The sequence below is a fragment of the Neofelis nebulosa genome, chromosome 15 (genome assembly GCF_028018385.1).
Source record: "Neofelis nebulosa isolate mNeoNeb1 chromosome 15, mNeoNeb1.pri, whole genome shotgun sequence".
Taxonomy (NCBI): Eukaryota; Metazoa; Chordata; class Mammalia; order Carnivora; family Felidae; genus Neofelis; species Neofelis nebulosa.
Window position 1 is genome coordinate 24,974,593 of NC_080796.1, and position 25,932 is coordinate 25,000,524.

Consider the following 25,932-nt stretch of genomic DNA (forward strand, 5'->3'; position numbering starts at 1 on the left):
AGGTGCTTTCACCAGTCATTGTACCTTTGGCTTCACTGCCACTGTGGTCTCCTGGCGGCATGGCTGCTGAGCCGCAGAATCTCCCCGCTCTCTCTCTGACCTGTGGTAACCCATTGGCTGGAGGGACGGCTGTGCTCTTTCCCAAACAAGCCGTGAACTTCCAGGCCTCTTGGTTTCTGCTCATTCTGTTCTCTTCACTCTGGACTCTCTCTTCTCCTCTACCCCTCTGCTGCTGGGAAGTCCTGCTCATCCTTCATAGGCCAGTTCCTGGGCCCCCACCTCTGGGAACCTCCCTGCAGACACTTACCTCCTGCTCACAGAAGGGCGCTTCCTCCTCTAGCCCTGCCCCCACGTGCCATCTCCCCGCCACAAAACAAGCACCTAGATATGAGAGGGCTGTCTCCTTTTATATTTTTATGTTTTCTCTCTTCTTGGTCCCCATTTGCTCCTTCTTTCGTTTTGTCGTTCGCATCCTTTGTAGCGTGTTCTTCAAATCGTTAGAGGAGGGAGTAGGCTGTAACGTATAAAAATGTTATCTCTTGCATTTTCCTTCCTTGTTGCCTTTCATCCCATCCTCTCTCTCTCTCTCTTTCTTTCATTCCATACTTCCTCTTTGGTTTTCTGAGCCGTTGTTTCAGCCTGTGATTTGCCGTGCTGCTAGACGATGAGGTCCTTGAGGGTGTCTTGTGTATCCCAACCTACACAGAGCCTGGCCCTTTCCAGGGGCTCAAGAAATGTCTCTTCATTTATTTAGTGAGGATGAACCCTAGGGCCACCCAACAAACATGACGGGCTCAGGGAACTGGAATCTCTCCAGTTTAACCACAGGTTTGGAAGGTGCCTTGTGGGCATTAATTCTTGGCCGTTCTTGGATACTCTGCCCAGCAGAGATACGTACGTTCATAGCATTATCGATTGGCTCACCCTCCAGGGTGTCAGCAGGAGCTGGATGACGTGCTCTGAAGGGGGCAGTGTGAGAGACTTTAATACAGAGACTACCTATGAAGGCAGGATGCGGGGAAATCATAAGGATATGGTGCAGAATCCCAGGGTGACGGGGTGACATCACCTATAGGCCTGAAGAGTCGACTGCAGGGAGCAGTCAACAGAACCCACAGGAAGAGAGTGCAGGAGAGGATGGAGAGGGCCACCAGAGGACAAAGCCGGCGGGCAGTAATGCCCTAGAGAGGGAGCAGGAAGAATGAGCACCCTGACCTCCCTTTCCTTCCTGGCTCTGCAGTCTCCCACCTGAGTGTGCTAGGTGTTGGGGCCAAGAACAGTCAGAGGAATGAAACCCACAGGGGCACAGAACACGGCAGAGGAGGGCACAGAGTGGATCCAGGAGCCCATGGGGGGAAGCCACGAGTTGGGTGGGAGGAGTGTCTCCACTTCATGATCCTCTTACACTAACAGGGGCGGTCAGGAGCCACCCACCTGGCTATTGTGAGACTGTATCAAAGCCAATAGGGCACAAAGGGGGAGCGAGGCAAAATAATTTGGTCTGTTGTGAATGTTTGCACCAGTAATCACCGGGACTCTTCCAAAGCTTGGAAACTGCTTTGATAAGCCTTTTCATGTGACCTTGATGGAGGAAAATTCTCCGTTTCCAGAAGGAAATTCTGCTCACCTGTTCCTCTGGGCACTGGGACCGGGCTGTGAGCTGCATGCCCCTTGATTGTGGCATTCCCGACCCATCTTTGGTGAACTACGCAAATTTCTCCTGCTCAGAGGGAACAGACTTTCTGAAGCGCTGTTCAATCTCCTGTGTCCCACCAGCCAAGCTCCAAGGTATTGTCAGCCAAGCAGGAACCGAACGCAAGTCCTCTTCAGCCTCTCACTCTTTGGGGGTTCTGTGGGGGGTCTTTCTTCCACCCTAGTACTCTTCCCATTTTCTCTGCTGTGCCACCCTCTCCTGATAACACCACCAAAGTCCCAAAGGGCAATGCTTTTCTTTGTCCCGATGACATGGAAAGATGCCCTGTCTCAAGTCTCATTAATGAAAGACACTTAGACTTCCCTGTTTTTATTTGGTTGTATGTCCTCTGGAAACAAGCTGAGTAACAGTTGCCTGATCACATTAATAATTAAGAAACGCTTTACGATGCACATTTTTTACTTAACATTTACAACCTTCCTCTGCGTTAGGTGCTTTTAGTTCTATTGTATAGGTAAGAACAGAGTTGCAGGAATCACCCCTGGCTGTGCTGAAAGTAAGAGCTGAAGATGGGAGAGAGCCTGCTCTGACCCCGCACTTACTCTTCACCTCTTCTCAGCCTTTGGTGTGCCTAACAAGGACCCAGGAGGCTTGTTACAAATGCAACTTCCTGGGCCTAATGCTGCCAGAGCCTGATTTAGTAGGTCTGAGGTGCATTCGTGATGTTACTGTGGGAAGTTCATGGATTGCATTTGGAGGGACCATGAATGGCCCTGGGGCATAGAGTGTGGTGTTTATGTACAGAACTCTGCATCCAAACTACCCGAGTTCAAACCCTGTGTCTGCCGCTCTGGCAAGTTACCTGAACTCAATTTCCCCACCTGCAAAGTAAGAGATAATGATGGTATCTATTTCAGCGGGTTGCTTCAGGTGTGAAGTTTATGCAAGTGTCGTAAAATGCTTAGAACAGTGCCTGGCATATAAGCCCTCCCAAGGTGTCTTCTCTGATTATTATTATGCTTTCCGCGATACTGCCACTAATATATTTTTGTTATTTGTAGTTGGGAAGGGAGGTAATGATTTGGCCGATAGCTATTCTTCCACTCTGGTCAGAAAATACCTACCTGACCTCCGTTCTGTGTAGGAGATCACAGGAGATGCTCAGTGGGGGAAAGAGAGATAGCATGAACACTGGACCCGAGATGTTAGAGACGATTCTCAACAAAGAATTATGTGACTTCCTGAGAACACCGACAGTTTGACAGGTTATTGTTCTTTTCTGCTGAGCGTTGGTTTCCAGACTCTGCCCTGAGCAGCCTGTGCTTTTCTTTCCTGGGGTCAGGACTGAACCCATGGCTGACTTGTCTTGAAGACGGGCTCTGGTCCCTCCCGGAAGCCTACTGCAAGTTGGAGTGTGACGCGCCCCCTGTAATCCCGAATGCCAGCCTGCTCTTGCCTCACTGCCTCCAGGGCAACCATGACGTGGGCTCCGTCTGTAGATACGAATGCAAACCAGGCTACTACGCCAAGCCGAGTGCCGAGGGTAAAGTCAGGAGGTAAGCTGGGTTGTTTCTGGGTCTTTGCAGTTCTCTCTGCCCTCGAGCTTTCACTTGTAAATCCCAGACCATTGTTTTGGAAATAATATTAAGATCTTCCGGTTGTCCATTGCTTGTTGTGTTTGTTTTTCTGTATAATCTCTCTTTACCTGCACAGGTGTATTCTCCAGGCAGACAGGTTGACCAGGTGTGCTTTCTGTAAAAATATTCTTTCCCATAGGAGTTCCCATCAGCCTCACTTAGGGGCTTTTTGTTTGTTTGTTTGTTTATATTTTTTAATTTTTAAATTTTTTAAAATGTTTATTTATTTTTGAGAGAGAGAGAGAGCCAAGTGGGGGAGGGGCAGAGAGAGAGAGAGAGAGAGAGAGAGAGAGACAGAATCTGAAGCAGACCCCAGGCTCTGAACTGTCAGCACAGAGCCAGACGTGGGGCTCGAACTCACGAACCATGAGATCATGACCTGAGCTGAAGTCAGATGCTTAATAGAGTGAACCACCCAGGCACCCCCCTTAGGTGCTTTTTAAAAGAATCTCTGCCCTGGGGGCGCCTGGGTGGCTCAGTCGGTTAAGTGTCTGACTTCGGCTCAGGTCATGATCTCACAGTTCATGAGTTCGAGCACTGCGTTGGGCCCTGTGCTCACAGCGAGGAGCCTGCCTCAGATTCTCTGTCTCCCTCTCTCTCTGCCCCTCCCCTGCTCTGTCTCTCTCAAAAATGTTTTAAATAAACATTAAAAATAAATACATAAAAATATCTCTGCCCTAATTACTGTTTTCCTTGAAAGTAAGTGTTGGGAGCTTCCCAAGTGTTACGCGTGTCGCCCAAATCCAACTGTGGGCAGAACATCCTCATCAGGACGGTTGGGAATTTATGATTGTGGCTCTAGGAGAAACTGCCTGGGCTGGTCCCCAGTCCAGACATTTATTACCTGTGTGATGCTGGGAAGGTTTCTTTCTCCGCCTCGGTCTTTCTCATCTGTAAAACAAAGACAGTAATAATAATACCTATCTGATAGGGCTTGTGTGGGGACTAAATTGATTAATTAAGTAATTAAGCATAAGGTTTGGTAAATTTATTTTAAAAACATAAAACTCAATACATATTAGCCATTACTATCACTGTAGTCTGTCTGCCTTCTCCTTCCCGGGCTCTGTGTGCGCGAACACTCCTAGAACATTCCCAGACCTAGGGAAACCGGGGGCCTTTCTGCTGATCGGAAAGAACAAAAGCCTCGCGGCACCCTTTAAGAGGAAAGGCTCTGAAGAGAGTCCTGCTGGGCTTCAAATCCCAGTCAGCCCCCTTTTTTTTCAGCTGAGTAACCTCAGGCAAGTTATGTAGCTCTTTGGGTCTCCTTGGTAAGTTGAAGATAATGGCCACATCAGTGTTGAGGTGAAGATGGCAGGAAATAATGCACCCCCTCCCCTGCCTGCCTTGTGCCAATGGCTCAACAAAGGGTTTCAGAAAAAGAAGGCTTTTCTGAACAAACAAAACAAACAAAAAGCTTTCAGAAAAAGGAAACTCCTTTCACTCAGTAACTAGTAGCCATACTTTCCCTATCATAAATTATGTGGTATAGGAGAAAATCTAGTTTGTTTCTTACCGAGGACTTAATTAAAAGTCTCCCCATGGTAGGTATTTTTTTAAAGATGGATTTTCAAAAATATTTTTAAGAGTGTTTTGCTTATTTTTGAGAGAGAGAGAGAGAGAGAGAGAGATGGGGGGTGGGGGAAAGGGCAGATAGAGAGGGGGACAGAGGATCCAAAGTGGGCTCCACGCTGACAGCAGTGAGCCCGATGTGGGGCTCAAACTCATGAACTGTGAGTTCAAGACGTGAGCCAAAGCCTGCCGTTTAACTGACTGAGCCACCCAAGCGCCCAGGGATTTTGTGTTTTGAACTAACAAGATCCCAGCTATGGCATTACCAGTGAGGCCAAGGGATACAGGGTTTGCTTATAAGCTAGACTTCTTTAAGGGGACAGAAGAATATCAGGAAACTTACTCTCTGGCTCTCATTTGACCTTCACTAGTCAGTACTCAGCCATCTTTCTGTGGGGTGGATTGAGTCTGACTTTGTCCAGAGCCTTCCACTCCAGAGAAAGCCCAGGCTTCTATAGGCTTCTATGTGTGTGTGTGTGGGCGGGGGTGGGGAGAGGGGCTGCGGGGGCGGAGGGGCGGGGGGCAGGCAGGGAGCAAGTCAGGCGAGAGCCAGGCTGATGAGAATATGAATAATACTGATGAAAAATTCATTAAGAGGCAGCACTGGGTTCAGTGGACTCTGGCAGGTATAGTCAACAGTTTTTGACAACTGAAAACACATTTGCATGTGCTTTTCATAGGATCTAGATCAATTTGCATAGGCACACATTGACAGGCAGTGAGGACCTGGGCCACCTTCAAGTGGTATTACAACTCACCTGCAGGCTGCTGTTTTCTGGCTTCTTCCTTCTCTCTTCTTGCCTCCCTTTTCACAGACCTGCACCTGACTCAGGTATCTGCCGAACAGTGCAGAGAAGAATAATTGAGGGGGAGAGAAAATTCTCCAGACCAGGAGGAATTAAGGGTGGAGGGATTATTTCTAGCTCCCTCGGCCCATGGCCGAGCTTTGTGTTGAGACCGAGCCTTCCCCCTAGAACTTTGGGCTTTCTGCCTTACCCTGCACCTCTGACTCGGCCGGCTTTCCCAGTCCGGGCAGGGGCACACAAGGGCCATTTGTTGGCATAGCTCTTCTGGTTGAGAAACTGGAAGCTTGCAACATCGGCATCGGTTTTGGCATAAACATTTACATTCGCAAACACCGTGCTGAGGAAAGATTAAATTATTTACCCCACTGTGTAAACTGATTTAAATCTTAGTTTACACCTGTTTACATAGCAGGCGGTGGATTGGTAATCAGAAGTTTGCAAGCCGGGCGTAAATCACTGTCACTTACCGCTTCTGTTTACCCAACGAACTATGTCAGCCTTGTTCCTCGCTTGGTGGAAAGAGCCCAGAGTTGTACAAATGGGGCTCTAAACTTCTTTCTAGGACATGTGAGCAGGAGAAGAAATTGAAAAAAGTAAGCAGGGAGATCAATCCAGACAGAGTGGGCATATGCTCATTATATGCAGTTCTGTGCCTAGTGGAAAAAATCCACTTGATGGCCAGATTCGCACCTGATTGTTTTCATGACTCTGAACAATGCACTCAATATCCATGTGTCTCAATTTTTGCATCCATAATGTGAGGGGTAGTAATTTCTACCCAACGGTGCTGTTTTGAGGCTGAAAGTAGGTAATGCACTGAAAGCATTTTATCAACTGCCATGTTCAGTGTAAGTACCAGGCATTGCTTTTTGTTCATGTCTTTTTAAAACAAGGAAACAACTACCAAAATATCAGCCAAGTACATTCCCTTGCTCTTAAGTCTGTTGAACGTTGTTTCAAGACGAAAGGGAGATGAGCACTGGATCTGACTTTCCTCTTCGGATCGACCCATTTCAGTTTTGTCCCATTCAACTTGGAGGTGGCAGGGAGGGCACGGCATCGGCTGGCAGGTTCATCACGTGCGTGCTCTGTGCCGGTCTCCTGGCTGGGGCTGAGGAAACACGCATGAGGAAGATCTGGGATCTGATCTCCGGGAACACGCAGCCTCCATGGCCTCCCCCTTTCACGTGCTTTATTTCTCCTTGAAGTACAGTAGAGAGGGGGACGCAGCCACAGGTGGGCACTTTCACCGGGCCCCTGGACTCCTAGCCCCTTCTTCCCAGGATTTGAGAGTGGCACCACCCGCACTGGATCTAGTCCCTGAGGACAGGCAAATGCAATAGCTTAGGCCTGAGTCAAAGACTCTGACCCTGAAGTCATGGCTGGAGTCAGCATCACCCAAGCCCGATGGCGTCCCCAGAGGGAGATTGAGAAGGAGGGTAAATGGATGTTGGGAGAGCAAAAAATTCAATAAAACAAAAATAAACATCTATATGATGGTAGAGCCATATCCTAAAATAGCCTGCTATCATCAAAGATGTTTGGGAGAATATTAAAGACGTGGGAAAACAGTCACAATACAATGATAAGTGGGGAGAAGCAGGAAAGTAATTGTTATAATCAATGATATGATCTCTATTTTCCATATTAAAATTATATTTTATCACTTCCTTAATAGCTGGAAATGATTATGATACTAGTAATTATAACCTCTAGGTAGTAGGTTCATAGGGAATATCCTTTCTTTTTCTTTTTTTATTTATATATATTTGCTAAGTTTTCTAGATTTTCTAATGAGGTAAATGGATAAACGTTTTAAAAACTAAAATAACGAAGTGAGCTATTAAGAGTAGATTATAGCAATTTGTGGAGGCAGAGAGTGATAAAAGTAAAACTAGGCAGATCTTTCTCCATAGGCAAACCCAGGAGAGACCAGCACCCCAAGAAGCAAGAGGAAAGGTCCATGACCTTTCCACCACGTGCCCAAATCTTTCTACGTTCTTTGAGGACAAGCACTGTCTTTATTCTTGAAGGCCACTTCATACCTTTTCTCATCCAGTCCTGACACCTCTTCCCTAACTTCCCGTGTATCACCTCACTCCCCAAAGTGAAGAGTCTGCTCACAGGTGTGCAAGCTCATCTACACCCCAAACAAGCTCTCCCCTTCCCTGCCGTCTAAAATGCAGTTCATCACCTTGGTTCTGGACCCCATCTCCCTCCTCAGGGATTTCCCTCAACACATTTCCCCTTTTCTTTCCTGCGTCTGAGGCTTCCCTCTTCCTTTTGCCCAGTCACTTCTCTTTCGTCGTGCTCAGGTTTCGCCCATGTTACAGCACAAATGAGCAAAGCCTTTTCTTGATCCCATGCTCCCATCCTGGCTACCGTTCTTTCTTTCTCTGTCCCTTTTACACTGAAACTTGTGGTAAGAGTTGTTTGTCTTCACTCTCTCATTCTTGCCCTCTTTTCTGTCCTCCACACCTACATTCACGTTTTTACTTTCATCTCTTCGCTAGATCTGGGCCTGCCACGGGTCTTTCTACTGCCGAATGCAGTGACTCTTCTTGGATCTCAGGTTACTTGAGAATATTTGGCTTGTGTTGGGGTCACCGTGAGAGAGGATGGACCCTCCCATCCATAATTTGGTGTGGATGGTGAAACTAATGATACGACACACAGACCAAGAGAACATGAAAAGGTTTATGACTCACAAAACGAGGCCTTCTGGCACGAGAAGGAGAGGATCCCAGGTTGACCTTCAAATGGCTGGAGACACAAAGGCAAAGAGAGAGACTGGGGTTTTGTGGTGCTTAGGGAGTGGGGCTTATGCCAGGGCTTATGTTCATGTGAACAGAACCTGTGTGGCTTGAACTTTCTGCTGAGGCCAAAAGAGGACGCACACACCTTTCTGACAGGCTTGCTCCATGAGGGAGGCGGTGGGGCTTGGAAGCTCTTGACAACCATGAAAAATGGAGCCAGGCTCTTTATTATAGCATTGTTGGCTACAACCTGCTTGAAACTTCTTCCTTTATTCTGTTCTGTTTCGCTCCCTGATTTTCCTTCTTCTCTGTCTCTTCTCAATTTTATTTTCTAGCTTCCCCCCTCTGCCCGTTCCTTCAGTGTTGGTGTTTCTCTGAGCTCACATTTCTCTCTTGTTCTGCACACTTGTCTGGGATGGAGCTCATTGACCGCATAGCCTTGACTATCATCCACACGCTAATGCTTCCTAAACCCATACCTGCTACTCTAGTCTCTTCCATTAACGGCCATAAGTACCATTAGAACCACTGCTCATGGATGCAGCCACTTGGATATCCCATCTGTACTTCAAACTCTTACTATATAAAACAGAGCCTCTTATAATCTCTCAAATCTTAATGTTCTTCTGTGTTCCATGCGATTCATCAGGCCAAGAACTTACACATAATTTGAGACTCTTCGGTGTCCTTCACCCCCAATCAAATCAGTCATCAACTTCCATCTAGTGTCATCTTACTGACTCTCAAATATACCCATTTCTCCCCATCCCTGCTGCCACTTCCCTGTAACAGGCCACTATCTTTTTCCACTTCTCAACTGGTCTTTCTGGCTCTAGTCTTTCTCCCTTCAATACATTTATCACTTGGCAGCAAAAGTGATCTTCAAAAAACTCAACTCCATTTGTAGTTTTTCCCCATGTGAAATTGAATGCACAGCCTTTCTGCCATTTCACTGGGAAAAAAAAAATCTTAAACTTAAAATAGTTTCAAGGTCTTGTATAGTCTAGCTGGGCTTTGCTTACTTCTCTAGGCTCATTGCTTAATCTCTTTCCTGGGAGACCACTTCCCTCCAACAGTTACACACAACACCTTCTGTAGTGTAGGTTCTCATGCCACTGGATTTATTTTACTTCCTCACATAAGCCTTGGCTAACATGCCTCTGGGTCAGAGCTCTCCCGACAAGGATCTTTGCCTTAGCTGACTCTTACTCTCCGATTTTTCGCATAGGTGTGGTTTTACCTAGGAAGACAATCAGATCTCCCATCTGTAAGAAGTGCCCTTCCCATGGGTCGCACTGCACACAGAAATCTTCTGGCAGCATCATTTATCTCGCTGAGTAGAAATTGTCAGGTACTTGTCTGTATTCTCCAATAGACCATAAATATTTGTTTAGCTCTGTGTGCCCAATGGTTACTACATTTATTGGTAGGCACTCAATAAATACTTTATGAATGGATGGAAATTCATTTATTAGAAAAATCTTGATAGGAATTTGGGGTTAAATTTGAGGCTAAAAATGGCAAAGGAAAAGGGGGGGCGGTTTCTTAGGAGGGAGTGGAGATCTCTATTTCAAAAACTTTAGAGTAGAAGAACTCTAAAAACATATGTGTATGTTTTTCTTCTAGCATTTTGTCTCAGTAACATGGGAGGAACAGTCTTCCACAAAGACAGTTTACTTTTATTTATTCAACACACATGTAAACTTGATTAACACAACTCAGTACGAGTTGTTAGTCACACAAAAGGATTAGATCTCTCAACAGGCTCCCCAGAACAACAGTGCTCTTACCTGACCGCATGTTCGACTCGCCTGGGGAGACTGAAAAAATCTTAATGTTCAGCTCCTACCCCACACCAATTACATCAGAGTCCCTGCAAGTGGGACCCAGGCATTAGTGTTTTGCAAAGCTTCCCAAGTCACTTCAGTCCGCGGCCAAAATCAAGAAGCACGGCCCTAGTGGAATCTTTGTTTCTTTAAGAACAGTATCAGTCATGGGATTTTGACTTGCCTAAAAATATCCAGAGTAATGTTTTCTTTTTTCAAAAGTAGTGTCACAGCACTTTTGCACGCCAGATTTTTACATGTCTCTTTGAGGCTTATTTGTTTTTGGAGTTAGTCAAAAAAATACAAACAATTGTAGCTCCAAAGAAATTGTTAAATTTAAGTAGTTTCACGAGTTCTTTCTTACTGACATTTTACAATACACACACAGGCTCCTTGAAACCTCTTCCTTTTTCTCCCAAGCAATTTACTTGCACATATACGTCATTTTTCATCACGCCTTTATTGTTTCATTCACTTGACTTCCCAGAAAGCTAAAATAAATGTGTTTGACTTCTATTTTATCAAAAAGACCATATTATATTCCTCCTTATCTTGCACTCCCATGGTTACCTTGTTCTCATTTAGGTGTTATCTTTATGTGTGAAGGTTAGGTTAACCTCATTAGGGCCCATAATTAATTTCACTTCGAAATTATTCCAACCTTCTAACTTTACTTAGACAGCCTCTCCCTCTATAAGCCATTCATCAAGATGCCAAGTGAAGTGGGCTGTAGTCGTCAGATCTTCCTCAGCCTGATTGTAAACAGCTACACTTTCTGACAGTCACCCGTGGTATCAGCTTTTCCAAAGAACATCAATCTAGCTGAGTTCTATAAGCACAAACGTAGGTCAAAACTGTGATACATTGGCCTCACACTATGACTCGTTAGTGTTTAACAGATACTTGGTTGGTATACTTCTTCAGTGGAGTTTGTCTCTTCTAACTTGGGGGGAGGGCTTGGGATGGCCTTGGACTAGTAGACATGTGGACTTTAGCCATCTCTACACATAGAAAGATCATTTGGTATGGAAGAGAGTTAAAAAGCCTAAGGCCTTGGCTCCGTTCTGTTGGGTTGATGATATAATAAGACAATCGTATATTATGATATAGTAATGCAGAGCTTGATATATGGTAATAGTAATATGGGTCGATAGATTATTATCCTCCAGACAGATGAGGAAACTGAGACTCAGAGTATCATTAGTAGCCTTCCCATAATCACTCAGCCGATATATGGTGTTAAGTCATTCTGACTCCAAAGCCCGTGCTCTTGGCTAACAAGACTTTCAATATTGAGCAAATTACTACATATCTCTGGGCCTTTTTTCCCCACGTCTGTAAAATACGGGAAAATCTTGAATGACTTCCAGCTCCAACAGCCTGTATTTCATTTTCCATCTCAGTAGAATCAATGAGAAGAGTTAAGCACTTTGGCATAACACCATTGAGAGAAGTGATATGTGACAATTTATGGCCACCAGCAAAAACACAGAGAAGCAGTGATATGTTAGTGTACAGGCATCATCTTAGTGGGCAATACTTACAGTAATACTTGGAGAATTTCTGGTCCGAGCCAAGGGTCAAGGTTTCATTCTCTTCTAACTGATAGGTTCTGATGGATTGTTCTCCATTCACACCCAGAAGGATTGGTTCTTCTTTGAAGACAAAATATGGGTACATTTTTAAGATCTCTAGAATTGACTTTAAAGATTAAGTACTTCCCTAAACCTTCCCTAATGAGGAAAATTTAGTTAAAATGCTAAGCAGGCTTTCCTTCGTCCAAGATCGATCTCTTGGCTTAGTGGTTAAGTACACAGGTTCTGGGATTAGTGAGATCTAAGTGTGAATCCTAACTCTGCCATTTATTAGCTCTTAGACCTTGGGCAGGTCACTGGTCTATATTGAACATCACTGTTTTTACTTATAAAATGGATTTTAGGAAATAAGAATACGTATAGATTCTTATAAGGATTAAATTGGATAATGGCTGTAAAGAACTGAGCACAGTTCTTAGTCATTGAAGCTTTAGGTCAGCAAAAGCCGGTATTTTAGCATCATCATTATCATCATCATCAGGTTAATTCCCCTTGCAAAATTACCCTTGCTTTTGGTGTGTTTAACATGTAAACTCTTTCTTTAACAAGGAATGCACTCAGCTACATTTTTATCAGTGGCTGTTGTCTCCCACCTATGGTTGGTGCCCTATGCTCCCAAAAAACAACATGGAGACCAGGAAGACTGAAGCTGGTCTTCTAATTAGGAGGTACAGGTCTTCAGTTACCGGGGCCAGTGGGGGAGTGCATTTCCTCTGCCTATAAGACACACACACACACACACACACACACACACACACACACACACACACGCACATCCAAACAGAAAGTTCATTAAATTTAAAAAATATGTATGCAGTTTCCTCCGCCAATCAGAACTCTCTCTAAATGCTTCATCTCATCCTGCTGTCAACTCAGTGAGTTATCCAAATACTACAGTGGCTTCCAGTAGACCATGAAAAGGAAAAAGGGGGACGTGGGGAGAAAGAAATGGAAATGAAATAGTAAGATAGAGCTAGATCTACTTCAAAAATTGGGGCCAGCAAATAAGGTCAGGCTGGTCTGGGAGGAGAAAAGAAGGGCATGTCCTGGAGATGTTACCTAGATTTTGAGACCCTTTTGATCTTTTTGAACTGTGACTTGAATCTCTGAGGTTCAACTGATTTTATCGTACCATAGGAAGGGAAAGAAAGACTTGGCTAATGAAATGGAGATGTGTAGTGAAGGTAAATGTGTGAAATTCCTTAAATATCCTGGATTTGCAATTAAAAAAAAATCAGGAAAATCATCTATGTAATTTTTAAACTCTGTGTCATGACATTGTGCATAGGCACATATGAATACATGTTAAACCTATGTAGATCTAGGACCAGACACATGTGTTTTCTGTGATTTTCCAGTTAAGGGACAGGACACGCTATAATCTCTGGGTACACTCCTGCATCTGGGAGAAATGGAAATTTGTTTTCTTTCCATTAAGACATTGTCTGGCTTTATAATTAGTGTTTATAGTAAATACATTCAAAGTTTATCCTTGGAATCCTCAATTCTCTTGCCATTGTAGGATAATGTGAGCTTTAGGCTAATCTATTGCAGCCTCTTTTGGCATCAGAGTGACTAAGCCTCTCCTCCAAGCCTTGGCCACTCAAATGCACACCCGCATGCAGGCCAGCTCACTGCTGCGGGCTGCACGGGGCTCCAGCCATTGGCGTGCAGGCCTTCACGTCAAATACAGCATTTGCTGAACTCATAAATTTCCCTGTGACCTTCAATCTCAAGCTAGGGAGCATCTGATTGCAAAACTGTCCTTCTTCTTTTGATTTGATATTACACTGACTGCTGATTTCTCTATTAATCAGGAAGAATAATATTTAAAATCTTATATGAGTAAACACTGGATTATTTTATATATGATATATATATATATATAACATACACATATATGTATATGTATATGTATATGTATATATAACATACTCATCATCATATAACTCATATGAGTAAGCACTGGATTATTTTATATATGTTATATATATGTCACATATACATATATGTAATGTATATGTATATGTAACATATACATATACATACACACATATACACACACATACACCATACACACGTACGCGCATACACACACATACACATATATATACCAATAGTTTCTTCGACCCATACTTTCTCTCCCTGATGCCTTTTCTTTGCTTCTTTTTCCCCCTACCTCATCCTCCGTCTCAGTCTCCTATTAATCCCTTCTTTAGCCTAGTGGGTGAACAGGTTGATTGTGACCTTCTTTTGGTGTCTAGTGATGGGGTCAGGTTAAGCCAAACTGATTTACAAACTGTCTCCTGAAGGATTCTGGGAGGGACAAAAATCTGCACAACTGAGTAGGGTGGAAAGCCTGTGTAGAATGTTAACACGGAACACTCATCACATACACAGGGAGAGAGAAAAAGAGGGATGGACCGAGGAGTGTGGCTGAGTAGATCTTTTGGTCATCGGAGCTAATAATTTCTGCTGTTCACTGAGCATTGCATGTGCCATTCATTGTACTACATACTTTATATACACTAACTTATATGAACTTATTTTTTTAAACATTTATTCATTTTTGAGCGACAGAGAGAGAGCACAAGCAGAGGAGGGGCACAGAGAGAGAGGGAAACACAGGATCCGAAGCTGGCTCCAGGCTCTGAGCCATCAGCACAGACCCCAATGCAGGGCTTGAGCTCAGGAACCATGAGATCATGACTTGGGCCGAAGTGGGATGCTAAACCAACTTATATAAACTTCTAATGATCTTGTAAAGAAGCTGGTATTAAACCCTGTTTTCAGATTGGAAAACTGAGACAAGAAAGCTAAATAATGTTTTAAAAGCCAGAGATTTATTTGGAGCCACACCTGGAGTTCAAGCATTAGTCTCCTGATTCCAAGTCACCTGCTCTTCACCACTTGGCCACACCTTATTCCTGATGGGAATCACCCAGTGCAGCCACTAAAAGCCTACTGAAGTCCCCTGGGACCTCTGACTCTTCCTCTTTAGTCAGGGAAGGTTTCAAGGAGAATGTTAACCAGCCTTTTCATTCTAGCCCACATCAGAAGGGTGAGCTGTCTGGAGCACTGTAAATGTGGGATTCCCCTGTGTGAATTCCAAAGTCCTTAGGCATATCACAACCTTCCAGAAGTTCTCAGAACTTAGTGGGCTCAGATTTTATCATTGCTATGACTTCTGGACAAGGAGCTATGTAAAGAGCTTTGCTGTCCAAAAGAGCAACAATGATATGCAATGATTGAAGAGTTAGTTCCAAGGTGAGTGTGGGGATGTGTGTTTCTACTGTGAGCACTTCCCTTTTTTCTAAGTTTATTTATTTATCAGAGAGAGAGAGAGAGAGAGAGAGAGAGAGAGAGAACGAGAACGCACACGTGCAAGCTGGGGACAGGCAGAGAAAGGGAGAGAGAGGGGGAGAGAGAATCCCAAGCAGGCTCCGTGCTGTCAGTGCAGAGCCTGACGCGGGGCTTCATCTCACAACCGTGAGATCTCGACCTGAGCAGAGATCAAGAGTTGGAAATTTAACTTGACTGAGCCACCCAGGTGCCCCTACTGTGAGCACTTTCTATCTGGCCTGTCTGTGACCTGGGCTGACCAGGAACAGAGATCTAGCAATACCTGAAGGAATTCATACACTGAACACTTTGTGAAGATAGACAAAAGAGTTCTTGCAGTGAGAGAACCTGCCCTCTGATATTGAATTCAGACAGTTTGGGGCCCTTTTTGGCCAGAGATTTGTCCTACCTTCCCTCCTCCAGGTGCTTCTCTTGCCTTGCCTCTTCCTGAACACAAGATAGAGCAAGATAAAGCTGAACATACTTCAGAAATTAGAGTGGGCACACATGCATATGTGCACACTTTTCCCATTTATACTTTTGGCCAAAGCTTCAAACACACTCCACCTTTCACACCTCTGGGTTCTTTCATGCAGTGTTCTTCTGGCAGGTATGCCCTTGTCTCCTTCCCTGTCTAATGAACCCATCTCAAAGTGTTTCTTTCCTGATATCCTTCATGTCCCCAAGCAGTGCTGGTGGCTCCCTCTCCGGGCCCCCCATAGGTCAGTACTCTGGTTCTACAACTACTCCGGTATCTATATCTACAACTGCAGGGCTTTCTGTAATGCACAGGCACATACTAGATGCTCAGTGAATACTTGTTGAGTGGATGTATGAATAGACAAGTGAATGATGGAAGATGGTGAAGGCAAGAGATCCCTGTTTAATAGTTTTTGTCTTGGACCCAGTTCACTCCAGCATTTCAGTGTAATTACCAGGTCTGCAAATACACACTGAAGGGAATGAGTATTAGAATTCTGCAGAATAATGTTAATTGCCATTGTACATGTTTGGGTTTAAATCACATGCATTAGAGAGGAACTTCAGAATGTGTTAAAATCTGGGGGTAACCTGAGAAGATTCAGTAGGAAGGTAACCCTGTTAACTATATGGAGAATGACGTGAGGGGCCAAGGGACTCGTGCAAAAGAGATTAAGTAGGAGCTATTGGACTTAAAAGGAGAGAGGCTGAGGGTTAGACAACCAAGGCCGGCACAGGAGGAGGTACAGAAGGGCCTCGACCTTGAGTTAGGTGTTCAGACCGGGGGCAGGGCATTGTTGCATCTGCAGATTTGGAGACCTAAGATTTAGTAGCAGAAAGTCCAAAGATAGAAGTGAGGGGTTGGGGGGCACCTGGGTGGCTCAGTCGGTGAAGCATCCGACTCTTGATTTCAGCTCAGGTCATGATCTCCTCCTTGTGTTGGCTCTGTGCCAAAGCATGGAGTCGGCTTGGAATTCTCTCTCTTTCTGCCCCTCCCCTGGTCACACACACATTGTCTCTCTCTCTCTCTCTCTCTCAAAATAAACATTTTTTAAAAAAATAAGTGAGGGGTGGGGCTTCCAAGTAGAACTGTACCTACTTTTAGGACTTAGCTCATTCAGAGAGGCTCTATTTTACGTGGAAAAAGAGCTCTGTAAGGGGCATTTTTTTTGAGTCAGGGAAGAAGGAAAAACCAGAGCCAGTGTGTCTGGTGGGATGGTCCTGCTGATGCTATTTCTAGTCCGGTACAGTAGACTGGGGCTAAACATCAGCAGGCCTGCTGTAGAGAGGCCGGAATCACCCACGGGCCATGGACTGCCCGTGACTGCTCTTCATCTAGGATATTGGCTTGAGAAACCAGGTCTGCAGTTGGTTAAGAGCTGGTATGGGGTTCGGAAGTGCTGATGGTTCTCTCCGGGGTGGGGCTAGAACACTGTCTTTTAACATAGTCTGGAGCAGAACTTCTCAAACCTGAATGAGCATAGGAATCACTTGGGGATCTGGTTGAAATGCAGACTCTGATTGAGTTGGCCTTGGGTGGAGCCTGGGATTCAGCATTGCTACCAGACTCCCAGGTGATTCTAGTGCTACCGTGCTGGGAACCACGTTTTAAGTGGCAGGGGGCTAAACTCTATTCTGAGCAAAGAGGCTTCGAATTTCAGTTCGAAAAAAGCTGCCTGTGTGTCACACAAAACACTTAACCAGTTAACGCTTCAGTTTCCTTATTTACGTAATAAAAATAATGCAGTTACTCCTTGCTTTTGGGGGATGTTCTATGTGGTAGGACTTTGTGACACGCAGTGCACTTGTACTTGGTAAAGGGAGGTACTTTATCTGCTCCTCCATTTCTAGGAATACTGGTGCTTCCCTGTTATGACTTAGGCATTGCCATCAGATGGATCCCTTTTCTTCCATCAACCACTTAGATAATCCCAGGCAAGGTATCTTAGTTTTCTAAAACCTTACTTACCTCGTCTATAAAATAAACATTTATATGTTCATTGAACCCGTGTTTATTGGTGCCTGTTATGCACCAGACATTGTGCTGGCCACTGAAGATATGATAGTAAATAAGGTCTTACTCTTACCAAGCTTACGTTCCAGTGGGGGTGACAGGAAACAAATTCATAAAACCAAAAAAAAAAAATTACAGAGCATGCCATCTTTGAAAGATAGGTGCTTTGATTAAAAACGGAAAATAATAAAGGTGTAAAATAAGGTTGCTCTGGGGTGGCAAAAATTATTTTTAGATACGAAAAAGAGCCACTCAGAAAAGCAAAAGGAAAAACACAAGCAGGGAGAATTTCCTTTGGTAGGAAAGAACTGGGTTGTGCTTGGGATTCTAAGTCCAATGTGGACAAAGTACATTAAAGAAGGTGAATGGGGTAGGATGAGGTCAGAGAGAGTGGGACCAGATCATGCAGGGCCTTGTGAGTAAGAATTGAGAAAGTGTGGATTTTTTTTTTCCAAGCAAGAGGAGGCAACTGAAATGTTCTAAGCAAGAAAATGACATGATGTAATGTATTTATTTATTTTATAAAATATCTCGCTGACCGGTGTCTGCCAACTGGATAGAAAGGAATCCAGAGGAGAGAAGTGGGGTGTCCAGTAAGGAAGTGAGGGGTGGAAACTTGGGCTAGCGCTCATAACAGTGGAGATGCAAGAGGTATGGGGACAGATTCCACTGATATTTGGGAGCAGAATCTGAGAGGACTTGCTGATGGATTGAATAAGATCAGATGGGGGCTTGGAGAAAAGGTAATACTGAGAGACAGAGTAGAATCAAGGATGTGTTTTAAGTTTCAAATTTGAGCAACAGGATAGATGATGATAGGGGGTGTCATTGAGGGAAAGAATGCGGGAAGATAAAGGAATGAAGAACTCACATAACAATCGTCCTTATCACACCGGGTGGGTTTGAGGATCGAATGATATAGATATATATTCTTCTGCACAATCCCTAACACTTCAGTGCGCAATATTTTATTGGTTTTCTGTTATTGTTATTATTCATGAGGGACTACCCACTGGAGACACCGGATGCCCTTGATGGGTAAAGACATGATAATTCTCTTGGACTCAACAAGCATCCTTTCAAAAGTAAATATTACTTTTGAAAACCCTGCAGTGGTGATAGAAGGATGGGGTAGGGTAGACTCATGTGTGCCTCCAGCAACATCAGTCAAACTTTCAGCCAAGTTTTGATTACAAGATCTTTACTTCTGGCAGTGGAGTAAGAAGCAGAAAGAGCACAGCTGGATTTTCAGCACTAGGTGGATACCACAAGTTCTGGAAATTGGAAAAAGCATCTTCTAACTTGGAAATTGTGGTGATTTGTCTGGAGTACTTAGAAGGAAAATAAATACAAACCTGCCCCCTACCCCCAACTCCTCATGATACCATTTCCAGAGTAAGTTGTCTGGCTGTAGCTGTTTCTGTTTTGTCTTTGCTAAGCATCCAGCCTTTTTCACCAGGGTTGTTAGGTAGGTGATTTTGCTCTCTGATTTCTACAGGCAAGGTTAATTTTTGCTATTGGAAATTAACGTCGATTTTAGTAGTTTGCCAACGTGGCTACATAGGAAGACTGCTGGCCCATTAAAAAAATTACAGAGTGCTAGGCCAGTCCCAGGGTACTTGATTTAGTAAGCCTGTCAATCTAGGTCTTTAAAATGTCTCCATGATTGGCCTACAAATGTCATTTGGAAACCACTGGTCTGAGGATCGGCGTTATATTATGATTTGAAAACTCCAGAGTCAATTCTATTTTGCCAGTGAATTGCTTGCAATGTGGCATTGGGCAAGTCTCCTCATGGTTCCTAATGTGATAGTTTAGCCTCTTTTACTCACTGGAATGAAAAAAATATAGCAGATAGTCAGTGAGTAGAATGTTTCATCTGAAGGACATTTGGACTGGACTATCAAAGAAGTCTTGGAAACCCTGTCCTGATGAGGGTCTGCCTGTGTGCATTGATCTAGTATCTAATGCCATCATTCTTTGAAACACAAACCTGTTCACTACATGATTTCAAAGTACCTCTTGACTCTTGATTCATAACACTTTATGTGAACGAGTTGAACCACTGTGAATAACCAATTTTTTTCATTAATGATTTTAAAAGGCTCAGAGGTCATTTCTCAACACTAAACTTAGCAGAGGGATCTGTGGCACCCCTGGAGATCAAAGTCTCGTCATTGCTATAGGCTGTAGTCCCCTTCAAGGGCCCTACGTGGAAACAGATTTCTTGGAACTGGAAGGAATCGGGACACTGAATCTTTGCCACAATCACAGTCCCTTATGGCCAGAACCAGCCCATGGCACTCAAGTGCCAGGCTCCTTACTATGGGATCTCAAGGTTAGTGCCACAAACAGGGATTGACAGCATTGACATGGAGCTAGTGAGACAGCGCTTGCTATTGGGCCTTGAGGAATTGACCAATCAAATGTGCTGTGAGAAGTCTGAGTGTAGAACCTGAAGTATGTCATCTGATAGAGTGCCAGGCAGAAGCTGTGAGAGGTGTGTGGAAAAATGACCATAATAGGCCATCCCCATACAAGGGAGAAGAAACAGGGAAGGAGAATCCATGAGGTTAAGGGGGCATAGGGACCCCTGTATAAATGAAATGCCATTTCCTAGGAAATCAGGTATCTTTCCCAACTTCCTTTCACTCCTGCCTGTAGTACCTCTGATGGAGTCCAGGGATACCAGTGAGAACTACCTTCCAGCATTCTCCCTCTCTAAATTTTAGTGATATTACTGGTAGTTTGGAGTGCAGGGCCTGTCACATTGTTCAAGTACCACCGACAGTGCCCAAGGCACTCTTCCCCATGCAAGTTTGATCTATCTACCTTCATCCCTGAGGTTATTAAACTGGCAAGGAAGTATATGAAATTGGCATTCTTGAATGGCTCTCCACTCTGGGCAGGAAAAGGGAGGACTATTTCCATGTCGAAGAGTTCCAACCAATTCAGAGAAAAATACCACATGAAGTCAAAATATTATCATCTTGGCCAAGCAAGGGTTTTCCTTTATAGCCATGCTGACATGCAAGGTTTTACAGCCTTGCCTCTCCCCTGGTGTCGATGGTATTGCCTGCTCTCTCCAGCTGGAGGATGTCAGTTCAGCAGAGGTAGAGGAAGGATCTCATCTGTGGGAGGTGGTAGAAAGAAGAGAGTCCCTGGGAGGATATAAACTCTGTAGTGTGAAAGAAGAGTAGACTCTCCAGTCTATAAGAGGGACAAAAAGGAGTTTAGTTATAATCAAAACAACTACAAAACTTTCATTGAATTACATTTGGGAAAACATTTTTAAGTGGCATCGTTTTTTAAGGGAAAGAAGCCATATATGAACTAGTACATGGTGTATGATTTCATTTATATAAAGTTGCAGAACAGGCAAGACTAATCTGTGCTGATGAAAAAGTCAGAATAGTGTGGGTTGCAGGGGTGTGGGAAGGTTTAACTGTAAGGAACACCAGGGGATTTCTGAGGAGCTGGAAATACTCTTTCTCTTGATCTGAGTGATTATTCAGGTATATTCACATGTAGAAATTCCTTGAGCTGTATACTAAAATTTGTGTAGTATTCGATCTGTAATTTATTACTCCATACAGAAATTTAAAATGAATCTTCTTTTTTTGCCATACTCATAGATGTGGTATCAGGATAAAGGGCATCTGGGATATTCACTAAGACAGAGATGCTGTTAATATTCAAAGTGGGCTATAGTGCATAAAAGAAGCATTTAAACCTGACACAGTGGAAGGACCAGCCACAGGCTTTGGCAGAAGCTCACCTAGGTCCAGGTCCTAACATTCCTTTTACTGTAGATCTTTGAGCTCGCTTTAAATTTCTCTCAGGCCCAGTTTCCTTCTCTGAAATGTGGATAATAGTATATTTACCTTAACTGCCATTTGGAAGATTCAATGAAATTATATATATATATATATATATATATATATATATATATATACACACACACACACATATATATATGTATATGTGTGTGTCTTGCCAAATACCTGAAATATAACTCATAAATAGTATTTATTATTAGCAGATAGTAGATATATGTTCACATAAACCATGATGCTTCAGAATTCCAGTCATAAAATCAGATTTTTACTCTAATATTCCTGGGAATAAAAGTATGAATCTTAGTAACTATTTAACATCATAATAAACAGTGAAAAGCCAAAAGCTTTTCTCTAAGATTAGGAACAAGGCAAGGATTCCCACTCTTGCCACTTTTATCAACGTAGTTTTGGAACTCCTAGCCATAGCAATTAGGCAAGAAAAGAAATAAAAGACATCCAAATGAGAAATAAACTAAAACTGTAACTGTCTGTAGATGATATGATACTATATAGAGAAAACCCTAAAGACTCCATACACACACACACACACACACAAAATTTCGGAACTAATAAATGAACTCAGTGAAGTTGTGTTTCTTAGTTCAGTGAAGAGCTAATAAATGAATTCAGTAAAATTGTTTCTAGGCACTAATAACAAATTACCACAGAAATTAAGAAAACAACCCCATCTACCAATGCATTGAAAAAAAAATACCTAGGGGGCGCCTGGGTGGCGCAGTCGGTTAAGCGTCCGACTTCAGCCAGGTCACGATCTCGCGGTCCGTGAGTTCGAGCCCCGCGTCAGGCTCTGGGCTGATGGCTCGGAGCCTGGAGCCTGTTTCCGATTCTGTGTCTCCCTCTCTCTCTGCCCCTCCCCCGTTCATGCTCTGTCTCTCTCTGTCCCAAAAATAAATAAAAAACATTAAAAAAAAAAAAATTTAAATCAAAACTTGGATAGGATTAAGTTTCGTTGTTTTTTCATACATAATGCTGGTGCACACTTCATAGACCGCAGTAGAGTGTAAACATAGGTTTAAATGCACTGAAGACCAAAAATTCATTTGACTCACTTTATTGCAATATCTGCTTTCTTGTGATAGTCTGGAGCCAAACCTGCAGTGTCTCCAAGGTATGTCTATACTATACAGGAGCTACTGTTATCACTGATACTAAGTGTATACTACTATTTTTCCTTCCATGACTTGGAAATTAGACTGGAGAGGTAGGACCCATAGCTAACAAGAACGAACTGCTCCTGCCTATTTGCTACTCCTTAGACTCATGGAGAATTCAGTCTTCTTCCATGACCTCCTTACGGAAGTCTAACAGGCTATTTTGTTTCATGTCTCATCAGCAATTTCCTGAAGATACAGTGCCTGGAGGGTGGCATCTGGGAGCAAGGCAGCTGCGTTCCAGTGGTGTGTGAGCCCCCTTCCCCTGTCTTTGAAGGCATGTATGAATGTACCAATGGCTTTGAACTCAACAGCCGGTGTGTGCTCAGCTGTAACCAGGAAGGCGGAAGGGTAAGATGACTTGAACTTGGTTTTGGAGCAGGCCATGCTCTAATCCTGATGACCCGTCCAAGAATGTTCACCAGAGATGATCTAAATGAATCCCAACAGGCAGGGCCTTCCTAAGTTGGGGTTCTACCCAGCGGTGTTGCTATTATTTGATGGAGAATTCAGAAGAGACCATGTTTTTGGAATAGTTTCTCCTGAGTTTAGAACTTCCTCTTGGATAAAAGGAAAAACCGGATGGGTTGGGTCCCTGGGTAAATTCCAGAAATGCTGGGATTTTGATTTGGCAGTCCATGTGATTTCCTCCCATGTATGGCCACTGACCTAACCTGGCTATGAAAGCTGGTATCATGTTTTTCAACAGAATGGAGTCCTGAAGAGAAACACAAATTCCTCGGCAAAGGCGAGGCAAAAAACACCGTTTGACTACCATTCTCCCTAGGATTTTGGCGCAAGAGGTCTCAAATGAAAACCACAGTCTTATCGTGGTTACATGATTAAAATCAATGTCAGGTTTGAATCTTTTCAAGTACCACACACATACATGAGGCAGGAAGTTAGGCAGACTTCCTAGGCAGAGATCAATGACCTTGACTGCTCTCCTGGCCCATGTCTATCTCAGTGTCCAGCACTCCAAGGTAAGCACTGCTGGACAGATGTGGAAAGAATATGCCATGAAATGAGGCCCCAGAGAAATCAAACACATCCATTTGCACAGATTGTTTAAGGCCTCAAGGAGTTGGCCCTGGATGAAGGGAGAGTTATCTACAATTCTAAAACCTTGCTTCCTTGGGTTTTGCGATTTGCTGCTATTTTCCCTGTGATCTGCATATAGTATGCTTTGTGATCATTGGGGCTGTAGAGCCAAGAGTTACACAAACCAGCACACCTATGGAGAGAGGGAATAAAACTTTGGTGAGATCAAAAGCAACCGTGATGTGCCCATTCAAGCAGAAAGGCAAAAACACCTTCATAAAGATTATGAATTGGCTTCACTGGATCACACTCCTCTTGAAAAAAATCTGACATTTGCTACAAGCAGCATTGGTGTGATAGTATGGATGAATCGATGCAAAACAACGCCATCTGTGGAAAAAAGTCCAAAAATAGCTACGAATATGTGGGCTACAGTTAACAACTGTCTGATTCCTTCTATCCAAAGGAAAGCACATTGTTAATAAATTTCATTAATGACAAGATTGTTCATGATTTCTTCACGTCAACACGCCAAAAAAAAATTGTCTTAACTTTTCTCATTTTTTATTTTTATTTTGTGGTCAGTAACAACATGGTTTATTACTTCAATCGTGTCTTTTAGTCCAGGTCCTAAAACTTGGAGAACACTACCATTTAATCAGACCTCTTTTTCCCCTTTGTTCTAAATGAAATTAACAAAATAAGAATGGAAATGTTTACTTCTGATATTCTAGGTTCCTATCCTCTGCACTAAGGAGGGACTGTGGACTGAGGAGTTCAAGCTGTGTGAGAACCTACAAGGGGAGTGCCCACCACCCCCGTTGGAGCTGAATTTCGTGGAGTACAAGTGTGAACAGGGATACGGGATTGGTAAGTTTGGGACGAGATGCTGAATTCTGCTCCCAAGGCATCCTTTTATGAGGCCTCACTGGATTTGGAGTCAGATCCACTGTCCTCCCTGAGGAGTGGTTGGAGGTGCAAGTTGACTCTTCGCTGCTTCAGTAAAAATGAAATTTATGGCAAACGCATCCATTTTACTCTCGCACATGTGTGTGCCATTGGTATTGGTGCTGCTGCTGAGCCGTTTGCAGAGTGTCTGGTCATGTCACCCACTTAGCTGCAGGCAGAGAGTGGATTGATTTGTGGCAGGAGTTGAGTTGTAGTCCAAGAGGACAGGCGGGAATGTGTAGCCACATACCACACGTGTCCTGAGTCCCTTCTCTGTCATTTCTGCCCTTGCATCTGGAGCGGGGCATTCCCTCCTGAAAGGGCCGCTTGGAGATTGCAGGCTTGCATTGCCCTTCAGCCATTCTTTCTCTACAGGGGACCAGGCTCCGGAGCCTCTGGGCAACTTCTGAATCAAGTAATTGCAACTCTGTGGTCGGAGCTGATCTATAGAGAAGTTGATTCAACTTTGCCCTGGCTGGCCATAAGGATCATAGAAAAGAAATGCTGTTTGTGGCAAACCTTGTAAGGTTAACCCTGAGTTCTGAACTGCATAAGTAAGGAGTAATTTTATGTCATTCTGTGTCACGCCAATGGGTATAATTTGAGTGAATGAGAAAGTTCATTAGTTTCTGAGACGGTTCTTTATCATCTTCAAGCTGCTCTTTGCACCGAGATATCTCATGGCCAGGCACAGAGTAGTAGGGTGCTCAGACTGGGCCTCTTGAATGGTATTTCATGAGCAAATTCTCATCTCCCCACTCTCTACTTTCTGCATTAAAATGTCAGGTGCTCACATATATAGAGCTCTTAAGAGTCATGTAGCATTTTGAGTTATTTCATAGGTTTTAAAAAAACATAGAAATAGAGATCGCAAGAGCTGCAAAGAAACTTGGAGATGAGCATATCTATAGATGAGGAAACGGAACCCTGGGAGCAAGCCGTCTTTGAATAGAATTTTCTAAGACACTTGGACCCACATACAAGGGAGGAGAGCAAGATTTTCCTTCAGAAGGCTAACACATGACCAAAATCTCTGCTTCTAATTTCCTGTTGCTTTCTCTTTTAAACACATAGGTTTCTTGGCTGCCAGCATAATGTTCAGTGGGGCAACAGACATAAATCTGCCTTCATCATTTCTGGGCCATTTTCCCCCCAGCTAGTACACTTCTTAGGTGATGGCTGCTGTAATTATCAGCCTTCCAGAGATCATATAAGCAGGAATGATATTAAATGTGCTAAAAGGCATCGGC

The 25,932-nt window shown here is 43.7% G+C and overlaps 1 protein-coding gene across 3 annotated transcripts in view; it reads left to right on the forward strand.

The window, feature by feature from the left end:
- The window catches only part of PAPPA2 (pappalysin 2), a 271,960-nt gene that overhangs the window by 192,479 nt on the left and 53,549 nt on the right, over positions 1-25,932 (forward strand). For all 3 annotated transcript variants that reach the window (XM_058700089.1, XM_058700088.1, XM_058700090.1), the window contains exons 16-19: positions 1,611-1,788; positions 2,997-3,210; positions 22,876-23,044; positions 24,469-24,604. In XM_058700089.1, the coding sequence (XP_058556072.1) occupies positions 1,611-1,788; positions 2,997-3,210; positions 22,876-23,044; positions 24,469-24,604 (697 nt within the window). The remainder of the gene's footprint in view (positions 1-1,610; positions 1,789-2,996; positions 3,211-22,875; positions 23,045-24,468; positions 24,605-25,932) is intronic.